The 23,119-nt window shown below is 38.1% G+C and overlaps 1 protein-coding gene across 1 annotated transcript in view; it reads right to left on the bottom strand.

Annotated features, from left to right (window-relative positions):
• LOC126158394 (agrin-like) overlaps window positions 1–23,119 on the bottom strand; it is a 422,061-nt gene that overhangs the window by 47,719 nt on the left and 351,223 nt on the right. The window contains exon 24 of the mRNA XM_049916440.1: window positions 7,427–7,582. Coding sequence (XP_049772397.1) covers window positions 7,427–7,582 — 156 coding nt within the window. The remainder of the gene's footprint in view (window positions 1–7,426; window positions 7,583–23,119) is intronic.

Raw genomic sequence — 23,119 nt, 5'->3', positions numbered from 1 at the left:
AGCCGCCTGGTAGAATTTTGCATAATTTAATCATAGCTAACACTTGGTTCAACAATGAGGTTGTATGTGTGGAAGAGACCTGGAGACACATATATAATGGCAAGACAGAGATTTTGAAACCAGATTTTAAATTGTAAGAAATTTCCAGGGACACATGTGGACTCTGACTACAATTTATTGGTTACTGACTGTAGATTAAAACTGAAGAAATTGCAAAGAGGTAGGAAATTAAGGAGCTGGGGCTTAGATAAGTTAAAAGAACCAGAGGTTTTTGAGAGTTTCAGAGGATGCATTAGGAATTGATGACAAGAACAGGGGAGAGGAATACAGCGGAGACGACTGGGCAGCTTTACGAGATGAAATACTGAAGGCAGCAGAAGGTCAAATAGGTAAAAAGACAAGGACTAGTGGAAACCCTGGCATGATGTGGGAGATCTTGAATTTAATTGATGGAAAGAGAAAATATAAAAATCCAGCAAAGGAAGCAGGTGAAAGCGAATACAAATGTCTAAAAAATGAAGTGCAAAATGGCTGAAAAGGAGTGGCTACAGGATTTAGAAGTATATTTCATTAGAGGAAAGATAGATACTGCCTACAGGAAAATTAAAGCAGCTTTTGGGGAGAAAAGAAGCAGCTGTATGAACATCAAGAGCTCTGATGGAAAACAAGTCCTAAGCAAAATGAGAAAGCTGGAAGGTGGAAGGAATATATAGAGGGTCTATACAAGGGTGAACGTGAAACCAATATCATAAAAATAGAAGAGGATGTAGATGAAGATGAGATGAGGGGTATGGTACTGCAATAACAATTTGACACAACAATGAAATGAAGGTCTAACTCTTGGGGGGGGGGGGGGGGGGGATGCTGGGAGTAGACAACATTTCATGAGAGCTACTGTGGTAGCCTTGCGAGAACCAGTCGTGACAAAACTCTTCAATCTGGTGTTCAAGGTATACGACCATGTAATAACTCCCATTTCAAAGTAAGCAGGTGGTGACAGGCGTGAAAATTACTGAACTATGAGTTTAATACGTCACCGTTGCAAAATACTAACACAAATTCTTTACATACTGGTAGAAGCCAACCTTGGGGAAGATCAATTTGGATTTCAGAGAAATACAGGAACGTACACAGCAATGCTGACTCTGTGACTTATCTTAGAAGGTAGGTTAGGAAAGGCAAGCCTATGATTATAGGAATTGTAGACTTAGAGAAAGCTTTTGATAGTGTTGACGGGAATACTTTCTTTGAAATTCTGGAGATAGCAGGGAGCGAAAGACTATTTACAACTTGTACAAGAACCAGATGGCAGTCATAAGAGTTGAGGGGCATGAAAGGGAAGCAGTGGTTGAGAAGGAAGTGAGACTGGGTTGTAGCCTATATCCAACGTCATTGAATCTGTGCACTGAGCAAGCAGAAAAGGAAACTGAAGAAAAAATTGCAGCAGGAATTAAAGTTCAAGAAGAAGAAATAAAAACTTTGTGATTTGCCAATGACATTATAATTCTGTTAGAGGCAACAAAGGACTTGAAACGGAAGTTCAGTAGAATGGACACATTCTTCAAGGATGATATAAGATGAACATCAACAAAAGCAAAACAAGAATAATGGAATGCAGTCAAATTAAATTAGTTTGGATTGAGGGCATTATTTTAGGAAATGAGACACTTGAAGTGGTAGACAAGTTTTGTTATTTGACCAGCAAAATAGCTGATGATGGCCATAGTACAGAGAATAATGTATACTGGCAATGGCAAGAAAAGCTTTTCTGAAGCAGTTAACTTGGTTAACACCAGGTATACATTTAAGTATTATGAATTATTTTCTGAAAGCATTTGTATGGAGTGTAGCCATATATGGTAGTGAAACAAAAACAATAAACAATTTAGACAAGGATAGAATAGAAACTTGAGAAATATGGTGCTACAGAAGACTGCTGAAGATTATATGGGTAGATCATGTAACTAACGAGGAGGGACTAAATAGAATTGGGGAAAAAAGAAATTTGTGGCACAATCTGACTAAAAGAAGGGAGCGGCTGATAGGATACATTCTGAGACATCAAGGGATGACCAATTTAGTATTGGAGGAAAGTGTGTGGGGTAAGAATCACAAAGAGTTGAATACAGTAAGGAGATTCGGGATGTAGGTTGCAGTAGTTATTTGGAGATGAAGAGGCTTTCACAGAACAGTGTAGCATGGAGAGCTGCATCAAACTAGTCTTCTGGCTGAAGACCACAACAACAGCAGCAATGGAAGTGTGACTTAAGGAAAATCAAGACATGCTCATAGGATTTGTCAAACTCGAAAAAGCATTTAACAGTGTAAAATGATACCAGATGTACAAAATTCTGAGAAAAATAGGAGTCATCTACTGGGAAAGATGAGTAATATGCAACATTAACAAAAATAAAGAGGGAACAAAAAGAATGGAAGATCAAGGATGAAGTGCTTTGAGTAGGAAAACTGTAAAATACAGATGCAGTCTTTCACCCTTAGTGTTCAATCTACATAACAAAAATCAATGTAGGAAAGGGAGGAGAGGCCCAAGAGTAGGATTAAAAATTTTGGGTGAAAGTATGTCAATGATAAATTTGATGATGGCATTGCTATCCTCAGTGAGAGTGAAGAAGAATTACAGCGTCTGTTGGATGGGATGGACATTATGAGTACAGAATATGGATAAGTGGATGTAGGTTGCAAGTGTTCCTTTGAGATGAGAGTGTTGGCACAAGAAAGGAATTCATGGTAGGCCACATCAAACTAGTTCAAAGGCTAATGTCTTAAAAAAAAGGATGTAACCTTAAAGAATGTTTGAAGGAAAGCTTATTATAGCCATCAACCATACACATTCAACTTTATTCTTTATCAGTTTTGGTTATTATGACGATTATCACTGGAAGAAAAGCAGTACATGAGATGAATCTAAGATGCATACTATTCATAAACGACTCAGCAGTATATAAAATACAACAATATTCCACAGTAGTATGTAAACTAGCCATAGTGGCTAATGTCATAAATCACACAAGTAGCTTAAATTTCAATGTATAACAAGTTCCATTAAGACTGCTGACAGTTAATGACCTCTTCACTGTCAGCAGTCATTATGCAACCTGTTATATATTGGAATTTAACCTACTTGTGTGATTTATGACATTAGCCAATTATGGCTTTTTTATGTACCACTGTGGACATCATTGCATTTGGTACATTGTTGAGTCATTTATGAGCAGTGTGCATTTTTGATCTATATCTGATGTACAGCTTTTCTTGTTACAGTAACTGAAACCAATAAAGTGGAAAGGTGAATGTGTACAGCTGACGTCTATAAAAATGCTTTTCTTCAGATACAACGGGCTGGGGAGGAGGAGTGGGAGTGGGAAGATACAGCATGAATTAATCATCTGAAAGGGACAGAAATCAGTAGATGTGATGTACATATACAGACAAACTATTGATTACAATTTCAGAAAAACTGGTTATTCAAGAGATAGAGCTTCACAAATTGAGCAAGTCAATAATGTGTTGGTCCACCCCTAGCCCTTACGCAAGCAGTTATTCACCTTGATACTGACTGATAAAGCCATTGGATGCCCTCCTGTGGGATATCATGCCACATTCTGTTCAACTGGTGTGTTAGGTGGGATATCATGCCACATTCTGTCCAACTGGTGTGTTAGATCATTAAAATCCTGAGCTGGTTGGAGGGCCTGCCCATAATACCCCACAAGGCCTCAATTGGGAAGAGATGTGGCAACCTTGCTGACCGAGGAAGGGTTTGGGAAGCACAAAGACAATCAGTAAAAAATCTTATGGGATGTGGGCGGGCATTATCCTGTTGAAATGTATACCCATGATGGCTTGCCACAAAGGGCAACAAAACATGGCATAGAATACTGTCAACATACTGCTGTGCTATAATGGTGCCAATGATGGCAACCAAAGTGATCCAGCTATGAAAACAAATGGCACTCCAGACCACCACTCCTGGATGTCAGGCTGTATCATGGGCGACAGTGTGTCCGCCCTGATAGCTGAATGGTCAGCATGACGGACTGTCATCCTGCCCGAGTACGATTCCCGGCTGAGTCAGGGATTTTCTCTGCTCAGGGACTGGGTGTTATGTTGTCTTCATCATTTCATCCCCATCTGGTGCACAGATTGGCCAATGTGGTGTCGAATGCAGTAAGACCTGTACCAAGGCGGCCGGACCTGCCCTGTAAGGGGCCTCGCGGCCAATGATGCCAAACGCTCATTTCCATTTCCATGGGCGACAGTCAGATTGATATCCCACCATGACGCTGGGTGCCTCAAGACACATCCTCATCCTGAAATCTCCTTGGCTGGTGCAGAGCTGTCTTCATTGATGAGTCCTGCATTACACAGAGCCACAATGACCAGTACAGGCTTTTGCTGAAGTTTCGAGAACATACCTTCACCGAAGAGTCAAGCAGTATATTGCTCCCTCCTACGTATATCTTGCGAAGAGACCATGAGGATAAAATCAGAGAGATTAGAGCCCACACAGAAGCATACCGACAAGCCTTCTTCCCACGAACAATACGAGACTGGAATAGAAGGGAGAACCGATAGAGGTACTCAAGGTACCCTCCGCCACACACCGTCAGGTGGCTTGCGGAGTATGGATGTAGATGTAGATGTAGATGTAGATGCTGGACTCTAGTGAGGAAAAAAAGAAACAGTGTAATGGATGGTTACAATTAAGCTGACAGTGTTCTGAGTACTGAAGTGCAGGCTGTACATACTGCAGGACACCAAAATGTGGTACGTATCTTCACTAATCAGTGTGTTCACAGAGTATGCTGAAAAAATGATAATTCCACTATCTGTCAACAGGTGAAAATATGGTGCTGAAAGCAGTCAGAATATGAAATGTTTCTGGTTTTAATGTCAGTAGTCTGCTTGCCACTTGGTGACACATTTTGATTCCTTTTTTTAAGTGACTGTAGGTGTAAAGTGTTAAGAAGACTGAAGTTTGCTTTACAAGATGTAATGGCTATTGATAAGAGAGAGTGTATCATTATAAAACACAAAACGTAAAAATAAATAATACAGATTATAAAAATTGAAGCTGCCTGCTACTGTTTCAATAATGACAGTAACAGATTGAAGACAAAATAACAGATGAACTGAAATGCACCATCTCTGTAACAAAAAGAATCCACAAATGTGGACATGATGTATAATAAAGGAAGAAATCTCTGCAGTAAATTCAGTTCAGAGAATAGTGTCGTAACAAATTCTCTTTTATCACCTTTATATAAAAGATATTTGAAACTACAGAGTAAATATGTTTTATTTTAGAAGAGTATTTTAATTTAATTTATTTTTGTTGTAAGAACGTGGGAGAGCGGGGGGGGGGGGGGGGATAAAGGGGTGCCTAAAGACACATAAGAGGAAAACTACATGACACTACCATTGCCAGGGTTGAGACCTCTCATCCTGGAGTCTGAGTGACCTGTCCGCCCTTTTTAACTGTTCTCAACCTATCTCCCTGGGAAAGGGAAAGGAAGTTAGGATAGTGTCAGGTGCTATCTCCTTGCCATGTGTCTTTTGGCAGTACTAAATATTTTGTCTCTGGTAGTAAGTGCTGGTCAGAAATTCCGTCTCATAAGTTAATAGTTTTCATGAAGGAACTTTCCTTTTGATAGTGTAGGTCAGCATGTACTAGTCACAGGAGCAAATAGAAGATAATGGATGAAAACATCATGTATGTTTTGTACCATAGCCATCCACAAAGATATGGGCCAAGTGAAGTGACAATTAGCGGGAGCGAGAGTGAGAGAACAATGTACTAGGATTCTTACAAGTTGTCTGGATGGTGGTATATCTTTTGGGAGTGATAGAGACCATTTTAGGAAGGATATTACTCACTTCAGAGCTTGATGAAAGGGTTTCTGAGTGTTGCCATAAGCCATTGTTAAGCTTGCCCAGTCTGGAGATGCTTTTCAACAGATGTGGTTGGTATAGGAGCTGGATGTATATGACACATTAGATGTGCTTATAGACTGGATGTGGGACTAGGTTCTTTTGTGCATGTTTGTAGAACATTATGAAGGGAGTCCTCATCCCCACAGATTCACTATATACATGTTGCAAGATTGTATGGGAAATACTTTCTGATCTGGAAGTGGCAGCAGTTGTCATCGTGGGAGTATTATTGGTTCTTCAGTGTTGTAATGTGGATTTAGTTTCTTATAAATTCATCCCCTAGAGAGGTAGAGGTTGATACTGAAGAAGGGGGCACATATATATTAAGATCCGTAACTGAAACACATTGGTGGTGTTCCCGACAAGGGTGCCCTCACTGGATGTGGAAGACGTTGCACGTACTGATACATCTGTATTTTCCATTCACACATCATGGAATTACTAGAGAGAGGACAGAAGATTAGCTGAAAACAAATAGGAGAAGTATCAATCTAAGAAAGAGCACCATAACATTTGCCTACAATTTTGTTGGAACTGCTCACTGTGTTGACAAATTTTGAATATCTGGAGATAGTATTCATGAAAAGGGGGAGGGGGATATAATAATAATAATAATAATAATAATAATAATAATAATCATCATCATCATCATCCAAAAAAACAGAATGTGATGGTGTCTTCCAGTGAGAGGTGTAGACTGTCAAGCAAAAAAGAACTTCTTTCAGGTAAAACAAGCAATGTGGACTAGTGGTTCAGACATTTGAATTTTATTTAGGAGGAGTATGATTCAAATGATAATCTGACCATTTAGTTGTACATATTCTGTTGTTTCCCTAAATTGATTTAGATGAATGCAGAAATGGTTCATTTGAAGAGGACACAGCTGATTTCCTTCCTCATCCTTGTTCTACCTGAGCTGGTGATCTGTCTGCAATTATCTCTTTGTCAGTTGGACATTAAACACTAATGTTCTTCTGACATTTGAAGGACTGCTCAAGAAAAGTGAAGCTTAAGGGATAATGTTCCTAGGTTACATATTATATATTAATGTTCTGTATGTCAGTCACTAAAAATGTACAACAAAGAGCTTCACATTTTATGGAGGGAAACTTCAGTGCTGTAATAGTTAAATGACCTGAAATAGGTTTCATCCATCAATTGCATGAAAATATTTAGCTTGAAGAATAGCTTCAATGCATTAGTGCATAATGAAGAAAGCCAATGTGGAAGAATGGAGGAAAAGTGAGTAGCTAGATTATGCTCATACCATAACTGAAAGTATGCAAAATTATAGAGACCAGTGGCAATGTATGAGTAGAATCTGTGTATTTATTTGTATATATTATGACAGAAATATGAAAGCTTCACTATAGTACTGTATAGTTAATTATTATGTAAAATAAAAAATGTGACAAAAAGAACATCATTAAATTGAATTAAATACAAAAATAAAATTTTATAAAGGACTTACTCTTCACTAAAGTATTCAATATCTTCATAGTATGCATCATATTCATTGCTTATTTCATAGTCCAGGCTCTGTAGGATTCCATGGAGGCCTGTCAGATTTTCTGTGGTACTTCCACTAGTAGTGTTGACTGTTTTATCTCTAGTGTAGTTCATGGAACTAGAAGAGAAGAAATAATTCATCCTTTCTTCAGTTACATAATTTATTAGACTCATATGTAATTTTGAGGTTAAATTCTAATGAAACTTATGAACTGTGGTTTATTGGTCTCATAAAATACATAATCAAAATCATTTGATTCAGGTACAGGAGACACGTCAGAAGTTTGGTAAAATTTACCGTAAACACAGAAAGATGATGTTTATATACAACATCATAACAATAATACAATTTTGTTTTATATACACAAAAGGCAGAGATCATAATAATAACAATAATAAAAAATAGTATCTAAAAATCTAACACTAAATTACCCTAGCTCAAATTATCATGTCATCCTCTAAAAATTGTTCTATCAAATAGTAGCATTTTCCCCCCAGAATGTGATGTAGCCTTATTTTTAGGATCTCTGGCTTGTGTTTTGATACAAATGGGTATGCTGATTGTTGGGACACATATGCTGTTATAAATATTATCAGGTGAGCACCAGCATATTTTTCTCATGTATTAATTATGGTATACACAAACTACTGTATTTACTCGAATTTAAGCCGCACTTTTTTTCCGGTATTTGTAATCCAAAAAACCGTCTGCGGCTTAGAATCAAGTGCAAATCAAGCGGAAGTTCTGAAAAATGTTGATAGGTGCCGCCACAACTAACTTCTGCCGTCGAATATATGTAGCGCTACACAGGCATCCTTTGTAGGCACAAAGATAAATACTGGCGCCAAAACCTCTGCGTCAGTAAATAAAATTTAAAAAAAAATTGGAAGACGAGTTTTTTTTCTCCGCCCGAGTTTCGACCACTGCTTTTTCATACATTATCCAACGAAGTAAATACAAATTCCGTATTGATCATCTTCGAATTTCAATGTACTACGAAAATCCGACTGGTAATACTGGGATTTTTGTCAATATGGCCAACTCTACGTTCTGAATTTTTTCCTACCTGTGATAAGAGATGGTTGCTAATAGGAACCTGATGAAATGTGAATCACATGCAGTATTCTCTTCACCATAAGAATAATACGAATATAAACATTTTGCCATGTATTCTTTCGTGTTTGCTTCTATCTCATTTAAATCCCGTCTGCCAAATAAACTACAAAACTAGAGTGAGACAACAGCAAACGCGGAAGAATATACGTATCGTGTCATGTTTATATTCGTATTACTCTTATGCCTAATAGTGATACAGTCAGAAATGAAGCACGGCAACTGACTAGATTTTTAAATCTAAGATGACAAATTTCTATGCAGAATTTGATGTACTAAAGAAGCGGCCGCAAAGAGTTTCAAACGGAGAAAAATGTTCGCCAAACTCTCGTTCAGAACATGTTCTATCATAGGCAGTCTATTATTTGGTTCTTGTTGATCATTATCAAAGAAAGCAGCAGTGTAACAACAAATAGCAGTCTCTTGCCATTGTTTCACTAATGAGACGATTCCTCTTTTTTTTTAATTGTAGGCGGCGGTAGCGCGCACAAAAGCAAGCCATGCCGCGAGCAGCGACAGGCCGTAAACACGCACTATCGAATGTGACAAACAATGCATGACACAGTATAGTAACGCATTTTCAGCTTGGAGTGACTGACGTAAACACCTATAACATAGAAAACGGCACTTATCAGATCAAAGCAAAATAAGCAATCCATTCCAACCAGACGAAGCACGTGAAAAAGGAAGGGTATCCATATAAATACGGACGGAGCGCCTGACGCATAGCAATGGCCACCTGGTAAAGCTTAACTGCTAAGCTTTCGATTCGAACCAAACTACTGTAGCTGTATCATCATTCATTCGACCTAAATTGTGTCTCATATTACAATGGACCAACTTTGTTTCGATTTGGAGGTGCGGCCTAAAACTTTTCTCTCCCCTTGAATTTCGAGTCTCAAATTTCAGGTGCGGCTTCGATTTGGGAACTTTTTTTTCCTTTATTTCGAGTCTCATTTTTCAGGTGCGGCTTAGATTCGAGTGCGGCTTAGATTCGAGTAAATATGGTATGTTTTCATAGTTTGTTCAGTCATTTTATTGATGTGCTTAGTTAGGATCTTTTCTTCAGCATCCAGTTACCACAGCAATTCTCACTTTTTTTAAAGGCTCACAGAATATCTGGACATAATTTCAAGAAGAACCATTAAAACAAAACTGAATCCGAATCAAGTAGCAAAACTACCAGTTCTAGAGAAATAGATGTTCTCTATGTTCTTATTTGGTTGTTATAATTGTTTTCAGTCTGAAGACTGGTTGCTCTTCTACATAAGTACTGTAATGTACATTCATCACAGTAATCACATAGAAACAAAAAGACCTGCACAGGATAAAATGGTTGGAAGAGCTTCATCAAACCAGTCTTTGGTTAATAGAGAAATATCTGACAATGCAAGCCACATACCTGATTAACTAACAAGGAACCCCTTGAGTGGGAGGTTGCAAAAGGTCAATGATGTTTACAGCATTTGACACCCCACATATTGTCTACCATGCAACCATAATATTGGCTGCTAATGGCAACAGGGGACAAGAATGGAGGTATCCAATGGTGAGCACAGCATGAGGCTACGGAGCGTAGTTGAACTACTTACTTGACTGGTAACTCACAACGGTGTTACAGTGCTAGTGGTGTTGATACAAAGCAGATCAGTGGCAAAGATAAACACAGAGAACATTGCATTATATCTACAATAACAGTTGCCGAAGTTGGAATTTTGTGAAGTGAGAAAGACATGTCACATGAAATATTAGTGTTTCTGCAACACATATGCTCAACTGCATGGACTATGTCCATGAGGAGTACAATGATCACAATACATGTTTAACAAGTGAAAGTGATACTGAAACAGGTGTCAGGCCATGTAATTCATCATCCTTGTTGGATTGGGAGCCACAAGTTACGTCTCCAATGAAACATAGTTCAGGAAAATCGTTGTCTAAGGAGCAGGTACTAAACACAGCTACATAAATGGAAGATCAGTTAAAAAACAATTACGAACAGATTCCGAATAAATCCACAGCAATACAACTGTGTGTAATCAAGGGAGGACAAGGTGCACTTGTTACAAAAACTTGTGTTTGTGCATTTCAAGAATGCTCAATACAATTTGAAGGATGTGCACGATAGTGACCTACTATGTTATGCACATCAAATTGCATATGATACAGATTACACTGATTTCAAGGGAAACAGTGGGTAGTTGCATAACTTCAAACAGTGCTACAGAATTGTTGGACATGAAATAACAAAATTTCAAATGAAACGTCAACTTGACAATGCAGAGCAAACTGCAAAAATTAGGGACACCAAGAGAGTTGTATCAAGGTCAGCTAACATCAGTGCCTTGACACATTTGTATAGTTGTACCAACTGTAAATATGGGTGGTAGATTGGCAGGAAAGTTATTTAATGTGCTGCAAGAAGTTGGAGGAGCTCTGGCCCCTACAATTCTTTCTTGTGTGTGTGATCTTGCAAGGGTAGAAGGGAATATTTATGTCACAGCAAGCAAGGGTGGGAAAATGGGCATAAGAGTACTACATCCATGATATGAGCACTATTTTTGGCCATAGCTGGTCAAAATAACTTGCTTTTCCTTGATTACTGGTCTGCATATGAAAATCATACTCCTTTAGAGCAAACTATCCCTCCTGTAAAGTGTGTGACATTTCAATTCATACCACCTGGATCACTTACCAAATTCAGCCTCTGGATATTTTTTCCCATGCCTATAAACATATTATCTCACTACCTTCAGTTATGATTTAAAGGATAGCCAGCTTCACGATAAGCTCTATCACAAACTGTTTCACATCCAGTTGCATATCATCACGTTCCATTAGTTCTCATCATCCCATTACACCAATGTGATTATGTGATTCTACATGCCTTCTTTAAGAGTGGATACCTACTGGAATATTGAACACTATCAGTCTTGATGATGTGAACCTTTGTGATTACTGTGGCATGCCATTTTTCATTCGGTGTTCATGGTGCTAGTTAATGGCTTGTTTTGAACATTTCTTGAATCTCAATAATGTCCATTTTGTGAAGTGTAATACACACATCTGATAGAAGGTTGATCTCTGCACCTCCCAGACACTAATTTTCTGTTGCCCTCCAATCATTAGCAGATAATATTTTTCCTGTCATAATTGTTAACACAACACTTTCAAATGAGCCTGAACATGCAGCGCTGCACTCAAAAACTCATTTGTAATTACAGACATTAAATTGATGTGCTTGGGAGATAGTATTACAATTTACCCAGATATGTTCTGCACTTGAACAAAGAAGCGATCTAATATATACATGGAAAAAAGGTTGTATGTCATAGTTGTATTTTTGCACTTGACAGTTTGCTAAGTAATTTACAGTCAAAGCACAAATCAGATGCCAACATTCATATATATTATAATTTTCAAGATGCTAGTAGGAAATAATCATAAGCTTCTTGTGAAACTGGAAACATTTAAAAGTAAGTGATGACTCATAAACTGATTTTCTGGCAGAAAACTGATCAATCTGAAACCATTAGTCACTGAGGTTTCATTTAAAGTGCTTTCAACAGTGACACTTGCAAAAATAGTTGTTAATGTTATTGAGAAAGGCACTGATGATTTACACTGGTTGCCATAAATTGGGGAAAAGTTATGACAACTAACAACTACTTGAGCAAACTTAAGGAAGTGACACAAAATTGAGTATCTTGATATGTGAGTAGTACTACACGAAACAACAACATGTAAACCAATAGTACAATGACCAATTCATTTCCTCAGTGCAGAACACAGATCTGCATGGGATAATAGCAGTGTTACATGAAAAATAAAATCAACTCTGTTGAACGGCAATAATGTGTCACTTACCAGGTGAAAATTACGGGGAGCCACTGGCAAACTGGAGGCAGATAGAGATGGGCCAGAGGTTAAATATTCACCATTATCTTGTTCATAAGCTGTTGGGACAATGTCTAACTACTGGTTCAGCATCCAAAAGGTGCTGAGGGTGCTATGCCTTGCATGACTAGGATTGTGACATCACCCAACTTACACCAAACTTTGCTAAAACTAAACTAAACTCCACCCACATAGGCCATGAAGGCCCAATGGTACTGATCAGCCATCCTAGAGCTAGCCCAGCCTGACAGCACTTAACTTAGTCTGACAAGAACTGGAGTTACTACTGCTGCAAGGTCATTGGCCACCAAACTTTGCTACACCCTCCATAAGATTGATATCTCTGTCTACTATGCACAGAGAAGGGTTCATGAAAAAGTAGGTGATCAGCTACAGGTGTGATGCTCACCCATCATATTATGAGCGAGCCCTTCTAGAATGCACATTGAAATGTACTCAGTGATGTAAATAAATGGATAGCTGTTTTTTTTCTGGAGTAAGTTCTGGGTTTAACTTGTAAAGTGACAGTGGGCATGGTCTGATTTGCATGATTTGTATTTATCTAAACATTTATAAAAAATGCGTCTTCTGACAAGGCGTGTATTTGTGCATGGTGGTGTGTCTTCACAGGTGGCAATGCAGACCTCCATGTTCTTCATCACAATACTGCGGTAATGCCTGTGTAGAGAGATTATTATGTATGTCCTGATGCCAGTAAGGTAACTATGATTTTATTCTAGTAGATGAAAATTCTCAACCACTCAGGTCTTGTCTTGTGATAGAATATAGTCTAGAAGAAACAATCTGTTTATCTGTGTGTGATGAAGCAAGCTGGGATATTTTTACTTCCCCTCTTCTTTTGCCATCTGCCTATTAAATTTTTTTTTCATTTTTGACTGATTACCATTAACATATGTGATTATAATCTGCATTTTCATAAAAGAGAAAGGTTGGCCCTCAGTTTTAAAGAATATAACACCAGTTCTAATTTTGTGCTTCGTTCTACATATGTAATTGATTTTCTAATTTATTTTGACTATTCCTAGTTAGTATCTTTTGTTATAGGGTGAAATCAGTAATTGTTTTCTAACTTAAATTCTATTGTTGAATTATAAACAAATATAAATTCTATACTAATTATAACATTTGGAGGAACAACTAATAGTTGTCTTAAAGGATCTATTTGGCTCTATTCGAAAACATGTTAGCAAAGCCAGCCCTTAATTAATTCCAACTTAATTACCAGTTTTGTTCAAAGTATTGTTTGCATAACTATATTTGTTGATTTCATCATTTAAACAAATAATTTGACCTAACTCTTGTAGTAGAAGAAACTGTTAAAAAGACAGAATTTTTTGTTGTATTCAGTTAATTTAATGAGTTATGTTTTAATTGTAATTTCTGTAAATTAAACATCAAGCAATGTGTAGTTTTAGTGCCTATTATTGTGATGATATATAAGGGCCTGATTTTTGGTCCCAAGATAGTCAGTCCATGGCCGAGTTTCAGGCAAGAAACCTGTGTTGGTCAGAACAACAGCAATGCATCAACTTAACTGTGAAATAAGTGTTACACCAATAGGCCATGTGTTAAAACAATGACAGTGTCTGTTCAAATTTATTTGAAATATTGTAAAATGTGTGGTTAGGTTTTTATTGCTCGTAGTTGTTCAACAGTAATCTATTGTATCAGAATGTTGATGTTTGCCTGCAAACTATTAATGAGGCTTATTGAAAGTTAAACAATAGTGCACTGGCCATATAACTGTGTATTATTGGGGGGGGGGGGGGGGGGTTGTGATCAGTGAAAGTAAAGAACTGTGAAATGCAAATGTGTACCTGTCAGCTACATCATTTAAAGTAGTCAGTGTTGTACTTCCACCCAACATTTTTCAGCAAGTGTAACATTGCTGTATGTTGATACCAAGGACAATCAATGAGAAAATAAAGCAGGCAAACATCACATGTAGGAACATCAACAGTGTCATAAACTGTTATTCATATGTAACCCAACTCAGTACTGGCTCTGTTGTCACTGTTATTCAGAATAAAACGTAATAGTACATGAAGACTTTGAAAATTTAATTATTTTGTTGGAGGTGTGGTGACTGAGAAATCTTTTCAGTTTATCTTTTACAGACTTTAAGTTATTAGCTATGTCTCTGTGTATTCTTGACGGACAGTGCTTTGTATTGTTGTAGCTTATGCTTAGTACAACAAAGAATATGAGAGATAATTACATTCGATCTGTGTGAGATGCTAAAGCCTGTGCAGCCTAGTTTACTGCCTGCACAGAGGACAATTAACCAGCCAGTAACATTGTGGAATTTGCACACTGTGATAACCAGGTGGGTTAGGTGTTTTTAGATCTTCTGGGACTCTCCACTTTCTTGAATCATACAGAGAAATCTTTTACTCTAGAGACAGCACACATAAGCAGAGTCTTTTGATGTGAAGAGAATATTGCCATTTCACTGCAAATGCTTCATGCAGATGAGTACAAAGTATACTAAATAAGCTAAATTCAACTGCTGAAGTTAATTTCATATCCTAGATTTCAGGTACTTGTCAGTGATTCTCAGTTTTCTAATCCCACTAACTATTTACATTGCTGGCTATTAAAATTGTACCATGGAAGACAGCAAGCAAGAACATCAGTTTGGCATGAAGTGTACTACATGCTTAAATGTGCAAATGATTAGCACTTTAGTGCAACTACACTGTTTGTAAACAAGTAACGATTAAACAGCTGGTTTCTTATGCAGAAATAGCATTTGAATGTTGTTTGTTTGTGAAAACGTTGTGTTATGCCTCATGTAAGGAGAAACATCTGCCAGCATGTGTCAGAATGTGATAGGATGGTGGCCTAGTGAGATTGAGGTTTATCATTTTGCAATAATGTTGCTCTTGCTGATATGAGACCCATGGCTGTCATGAGCAAGAAAAAGAATCTTTCATATTTTTGGGCCATAGTCAAGTAATAATGTTTGAATGATATTCTGCCATTTTACTGTACAATTTCTTTATTATATGTTACTATCATAATTTCAGCCTTAAGCCACTACCAAGTACAACAGTGTTGGATATAATTAGACTTCGTTAAGTGAAGTCATTATCAGGTTCTACTGAACTAGGTGTCCCAATGTGCAGATGAGAACCAAATCAACAAAATGTATGGCAGACAGGTAGCAAACATGTATTCCAGACATAAAAAACTGAAACACAGAAAAACACCAATACACTAGTTACATGTGCAATGAACCATGTTGATTTCACTAAACCATGTTAACAGCACATGAAACTGCCGTATTGGTGTTCATTCTGTGTTTCAGTTGTTTAATGGCTGAAAAACATGTTTGCTACCCATCTACCATACATTTTGTTGACTTTTTACTTATCTACATGCTGGGACAGCCAGTTCAATAGATCCTGATGATAACTTCACTTAACAAAATCTAACTATACCCAACACTGTTGTTGTACTTTTAATGACTTAACGCCAAAATCATGATAGTAATATAAAATAAAGAAGTTGAACAGTCAAATGGCAGAAATATCATTCAAACAAAAAAATAATTCTTGCTTTTGTTATTTTTTGTATGCAGCTTTAACCAACAATATGAAAGTAAATCATTTGACAGTGAAATAATTTTACTGCATTAATAGTGAACTTCCAGGTGTTCAGTCAAGTTGTTGTTACCATTTTGTGCACAATATTTTGATGACTGATCTATCCATCTTCTTCAGATGCTGTGAGTCTTGCTATTATGTGTACTTGCTGCCTGGACTCCAACCATACTGTGAGATATTGTTGCTCTCGTGCTGCTATTTATAGCCAAGTTCAATTCCTAATGTCCACTCCACCCTTGAATGCACTTTTGTGTTATAGAGTATGCACTGATACTCTGCAAAATGCCAGTTCCCTTCAATAAAACAAAAGAGCATCAAAGGGTGAAGTGGACATCAGAAAACAAATTTGCCTGTAAATAGTGGCATTAGACCAACAGTAGCTTGCAGTCTAGATGGAGTCCAGGCAGCATGTACACATAATAGCAAAACTCACAACACTGGAAGAAGATGATTAGGTTGGTCATCAAAATACGGTGCAGGAAGTGGATCCAACAACTCAGCTGAATACCTGGAAGCTCACTATTAATCAATCATGCAGAGAAAACCTAAAAGATTACAGTTTTACTGCAGATAAATATTCCTTTTAACATCAGTGTGCAATGTTGAAAAGGGCTGATCCTTTTATCTGTTTGTTGATAAAGCTGAAGACTGCCATTTCTACAAAAAAGAGAAACTCAGCACCACCACATGCAATTTTTATTGTTTATGATCATTGCCTATTTTTGCTTGTATATGATGTCTGTAAGAACATTGCAGAAAATAAATTACAGGAGCATATCTCTTCTCAGGTTCCCCAACTCTAAATTCCAGTAACAAACACAGGATTATTTGAGATAAAAAACAGTACTGTTCACCAAATTCTAAATATTTTTTAAAGACACAAACAATTAGAATATTCACATAGCTCCTTTCATAACATCATATATCTGTATGTGTGTGTGTGTGTGTGTGTGTGTGTGTGTGTGTGTAGGAGGTAGCTTTTCAGCATGTGAAAAATAAAAAACTTAAATGAGTAAAACTGAATGTGAGTGGAATATACTGGTCCCTACAATGGCACATTGATTAAAGCCATCCTTACTTGGGGCATATTCACCATGAAGCATGCCAAATGCGGTTTGCATAATGGTTGGTGTGCACTTACAAACTAGCTGGTACATCATATCACATTTTACACAGTGTATCAGGTACATCAAAAGAAATTTGGATGCTCAAATGTCTACATATAAAACCAATAAATTAAGAAATAAACATCAGGATACTATCTTTAACATTTATGCTTATGTATCATTAAGATGTTCAGTTTACATTTTCGTGAGTTAAAAAAGGAAACAAAGGTTTCTAATGAACTGTAATTCAACTGTGTTTGCAATGTATAAATATTAAAAAATAATATACTGAGAAGCAATTTAACTGAGGCTAGCACTTCATTTAGTTTGATAATGAGCAAGTGTAAAATGCTGAAGAACCACTCAGTCGCAGACTACAAACTGAAGCACAGTCTGAAAAGACATTTATCTTCGGAAGTTAGATATTCATAAAATGTCATTGCATGTCAATAATTTACAGCTCATTAGAAAGCTTAGAAGACAGAATTAACAAATTGCACATTGATGGAATAGGTCACAGGTGAACAGCCAGATGCCAGTGTCCAATGGATACAACATTTTGGCAAGCAAGCTGATGAAGAGACTGCCTTGTAAGAGTTGCCTCACAGATGTCATCTACAATCTTGCTCCACCTGTCTCAGAAGTCAGTTCATTTTGCAATATCTCCTTCCTGTTCTTAATCACACTAAGTGCAGGTTCTAAAGCCTTGCTAAGAATGTAGCCAATATCATTAATGATAAATGGTTCCATTAATTGAATCAAGATACATTCTTCAGTGACACAGTCTAGAAGTTAGGCATCTGTGTCAGAAACACACAATGGTTGTAATCCGTTCTGTGTAATTCTCATAGACAGTGTTCTGTGACTGCTGACTTGTTAAACTGCGGCTGTGTAATGTCACTGGTGTTCTCAGCAATGATCTCTGACTGTATGCACCATCTGACCTATGTATGACATGCCACATTTATAAGGAATCTGACGGATCTCAGATTTCCATTGCCAAAGACTGTCCTTGACACTATTGTTTTAGTAGATCACATGGCTCCTTTCATACATGGCCTTGCCTTTGATGGGGTTGGAGATGCCTGTGACTGGACTGTAGTAACTGGGCCCAGAAGTATGTATGGAACAGGTCTAGTGACTAGGTTTGTTGCAAGGATATGAGCCATGTGGCAAGGTGAAATTGTAATGGACAAGTATATCTATATCACACAGCTTGAATGAGCAGTGTAATACCACCATCAGGAGGAAGGGGAGGATAGTGGGGAGTATATTTCTCATTTCAAGTAAACAACAAAGCTAGTAGGACAAGACATGAGGGCTATGAGATGTGCAGTGCGCGGATCAGACCATTTCATGCTAATGTCTAAGATATTATTCAAGTTTATCAAAAACACAGAAATTCAAGTGGAAGCCAAACCAGAGAAAGCCAATAATATTCAATATAATTTACAAAGCCTTGACCATAGTTCTACCCGCTTCTTGTACCGGCAAAGGCTAGCAGAAAAACTTGCTGCCATTGAAGAAACCTCTGCAGATAAGATGTGTGAGATGGTTAAAGAAGCCATCCATAATGCAGCTTATGAAGCACTGGAAAAAAAAAAAGAAATCCAAAAGAGTAATAGAATATGTGATGAGTGGTGGGACCACTCGGTTCAAGAGAAGGTAGAAAGTAAGAAGAAAGCTTATAATAAATGGTTGAACTCAAGATCCGACAATGATTGGCTGGAATACAGAGAGTGGAGAAAAGATGCACAGAAAACAATAATTAAGGCACAAAACAAAGCCTGGCAGAAAAATGGTGAAGAGATAGAAAAAAGCATGGGGGAATACACGAGCAAATGAAGCCTGGAAGGTATTAAAAACAATGAGAACACAGAATAAAGATAAAGCAAATATAAACCTCATTAGCATGCAGGAATGGGTACAACACTACCAAGGACTATTAACTGAGAACAGAGCTGCATTCACTGAGAACCCACCAGGCACTGAAATCAGTAATGATAATATACTACCGATAACCCAAAAGCAAGTCCAAAATGCAATTAATGCAATGAAAAACAGAAAGTCGCCTGGTTAAAGCAGCACTGTCAAAACTCTTTGAGATATTGGCAGTGATTTTTGACAAATGCCTTAGAGGTGAAATCCCCAAAGGAGTGGAAAAAGGCAACAATTACATCAATATTTAAGAAGGGCAACAGGAGGAACTGTGCAAACTATCGTGGTATTAGTGTGATGCCATCCATGGTGAGAGTCTATGGCCGTATCCTGAAAGAGAGGATAGGAGAAGAAATAACTGAATCTGGAGAACAAAGTGGATTCAGATCTGGTCGCTACTGTACTGATGGAGTATTTACCCTCAAAAACCAGCGGAGAAAAGGACAGCAAGGAGCCTTACAACCCACCTTGTCTTTGTAGACCTCCAGAAAGAAGACACAGTTCCACAGAACAAGCTATGGACAAGTCTAATTGATAATGGTGTGTCACCGAGCTATGTGAAAGCCTTCAGACTCCTCTACCAAGGTTGTACGGCAATGGTTAAAGTGAGAATCAACTATCTCAAGAGTTTTAGGTGACAAAGGGACTACACCAGGGATGCACACTTGCCCCTACACTCTTTAAGGTCTACCTAGAGGAGGCACTAAAATCATGGAAAAGGAAATGCGGAGGAACGGGTGTGCCTATAGATGACGAGATCTTGTTCACTCTATTTTTTACTGATGACCAAGTGTTAGTAGCTGGAGATGAGGAAGATGCAAATTACGTGCTCCGCAAATTAAAAGAAGAATATGAAAAATGGGGTCTTGTCATAAACGTATCTAAAACAGAATTTCTGAAAGTGGGAGAAAATACTGTTTTATTTATTTATTTATTTATTTATTTCATTTTATTTTGTTAATGACTTACAGCTCGGTTCTGATACTATTAAAGGGTGTCATAATTTTAAGTACTTGGGAGTGACACTGTCATCCAATGGTAGAAGTATGGATGATGTAAACAATAAAATAGGCCAGGGCAAGCAAGCCATAAAGCAACTAAATGGTATTCTCTGGAAAAAAAAAAAAAAACATAACGTGCAGAACAAAACATACCATCTACCACACAATTATTGAAAGTATCACAACATATGGTGCAGAGTTCTGGGAACTAACTCAGAGGCAGAAAGATCGCCTGCTGGCTGTCGAGATGGATTTCTGGAGATGGAGTTGTGGATACTCCAGACTTGACCATATTAGAAATGATAGGATCAGAGAGGTTATGAATGTCAAAAGCACAATCCTAGACTACATACAAAGGAAGCGCCTATTCTGGTATGGTCACTTACAGCGTATGCCAGACACAAGATAGCCAAAATGGGTATGGCAATGGACTCCACATCAAAAAGAAAGCGCGGTAGACCTGCGAGATGCTGGAAAGATGACGTCAATGAAGCAATGGTGGCAAGAGATCTTAATGAAGGAGACTGGAATGACGGTGAACGATGGAGATTGGGATGCAAGAGGCTGCGGCTGCCGTAGAAACCTTGCTCATATATATACGAGGGCTATCCACAAAGTACATTACGTTTTGGAATTAAAAATAAATAAAGTATTGGAATTTTTTTTTATTATATGCAGATGAAAGCCACACTTAAATACTAATTTTCTACATAGTTGCCATTTAAATTAAGGCACTTATCATAGCAATGGATGAGCTTGGAAATTCCTTCGTCGTAAAATTCGGCTGCCTGCGCCTTCAACCACGTGGTTACCTCTTCTTGAAGCTGTGCATCGTCATCAAAACGCTGCATAGCCAACCACTTCTTCATTGCTGGGAATAAGTGGAAGTCATCGGTGCCAGGTCGGGACTGTACGGCAGATGAGGAAACAACTCTCACTTAAAAGATTCAAGAACTTCACGAGTGGCATTTGCTGTGTGGGCCCGGGCGTTGTCGTGAATCAGCAAGATCTTTGTGCCCAACTTTCCCCTGCGCTTGTTTTGTATTGCTCTTCTGAGGTTGTGCAGAGTTTGGCAATACCTTTGAGAGTTTATTGTAGTGCCTCTTTCCAGGAAATCCACAAAAATCATACCTTTTCTGTCCCAAAAGACAGTCGCCATCACCTTCCTTGCCAACATTGTCTGCATGCATTTCTTGGGTTTTGGGGGGGAATTTGTGTGCCCCCACTGCACTGACTGCAATTTTGTCTCGCAGTTCACATGCTTAACCCATGTTTTGTCACCAGTAACAATGCGATCGAGTAATGAGTCGCCATCTTTCTCGTAAGCGTCCGAAAACGTTAACGCTGCAGCTATTCGCTGATTTTTGTGAATCTCTGTCAAGATTTTTGGTATCCATCTTGCACAAAAATTGTGGTAACCAAGCTTTTCGGTAATGATTTCGTGCAACAAACTTCGTGAAATTTGTGGAAAACTCATAGAGAGTTCCGTTATTGTGAAATTACGGTTTTCACGGACCGCGGCATCGACTTTTTCGACAAGTTCGGCAGTCACTATGCTGGGTCTTCCACTTTGCTCTTCGTCGTGAACGTTAGTTCGGCCATTTTTAAATTTTATGACCCATTGACGCACTCCACCTTCAGTGATTATGTTGTCCCCATACACTTCACAAAGCTGCCGATAGATTTCTATCGGTGTACAGTTTTCTGCAGTCAGAAACCTTATTACGCACTTCACACTTCGCGGCATTTTCAATTAACGCTGACATTTCAAACTGTCACAGTAACTCAACGGAGTACAGCACGAACCCCTCACTAGCACGGCAGGATGCCGACTGAGCGGCGGAATGCCATGACACCAAGATGGCTGCGCTAGCCCCGCCCCTAACGGACACAAACGAAAACGTAATGTACTTTGTGGATAGCCCTCGTACATACGTACTCTGCAGGCCACTGTTTGGTGCATGGCAGAGGTACCCTGTACTGCAATTAGTCATTTCTTCTCCTGTTCTACTAGCAAACAGAGCAAGGAAAAAATGCTTATCTATATGTCTCCATATGAGCCCTACTTTCTTGTACCCTATCTATGTGGTCCTTATATGAGATGTATGTAGGCGGCAGTAAGGCTGCCCTAGTCAGCTTCAAATGCCGGTTCTCTAAGTTTTCTCAATAGTATTCAAGAATGGGTCACACTATTGTTCTATATGTGATCTCTTTTACAGATGAACCACAATTTCCTAAGACTGTTCCAATAAACTGAAGTCAACCATTTGTGTTCCCACTACAACCTTTGCATGCTTGTTCCACTTCACATCACCATGCATTGTTACACCTAGATATTTGATCAACTTGACTGTGTCAAGTAGCACAGTATTAATGCTGTATTTGAACATTGTGAAATTGTGTTTCCTACTCATCTGCATTAACTTACATTTTTCTATGCTTAGAACTAGTTACCAATCATCATCACACCAACTAGATATTTTGTTTAAGTCATGTTGTATGTGCCTACAGGCTATCAAGGCTGACATCTTCCCATATAGTACAGCATCATCAGCAAACAGCTGCAGATTTCTGCTCACCCTATTCATCAGATCCTTTATGTAGAATACTGGTCCTATCATACTTTCCTGGGGCATTCGTGACAGTACACTTGTGTCTGATAAACACTTGCCATCAGGACAACATATTCAGTCCTGTTACTTAAGAGGTCTTCAAGCTATCCACATATCTGGAAACCTATTCTCTACAGTGGGGCAGCATGTCAAATGTTTTTCGGAAGTATAAGAATATGGAATTGAATATCATGAGCAAGTTGAGTTCATACAAGAGATGCTTACTAAAACTGTGCTGATTTGAGGAAAAAGGCTTTTCCACCTCAAGGAACTTTATTATATTCAAACTGAGAATATGTCCAAGAACTCTGCAGAAAGGTCATATTAAGGATATTGGTCTGTAATTTTGCAGATCAGT

Source organism: Schistocerca cancellata, chromosome 2 (assembly GCF_023864275.1).
Source record: "Schistocerca cancellata isolate TAMUIC-IGC-003103 chromosome 2, iqSchCanc2.1, whole genome shotgun sequence".
NCBI classification, from domain to species: Eukaryota; Metazoa; Arthropoda; class Insecta; order Orthoptera; family Acrididae; genus Schistocerca; species Schistocerca cancellata.
Note: the sequence above shows the minus strand (reverse complement) of the source record. Positions and strands in the feature narration are given on the sequence as shown.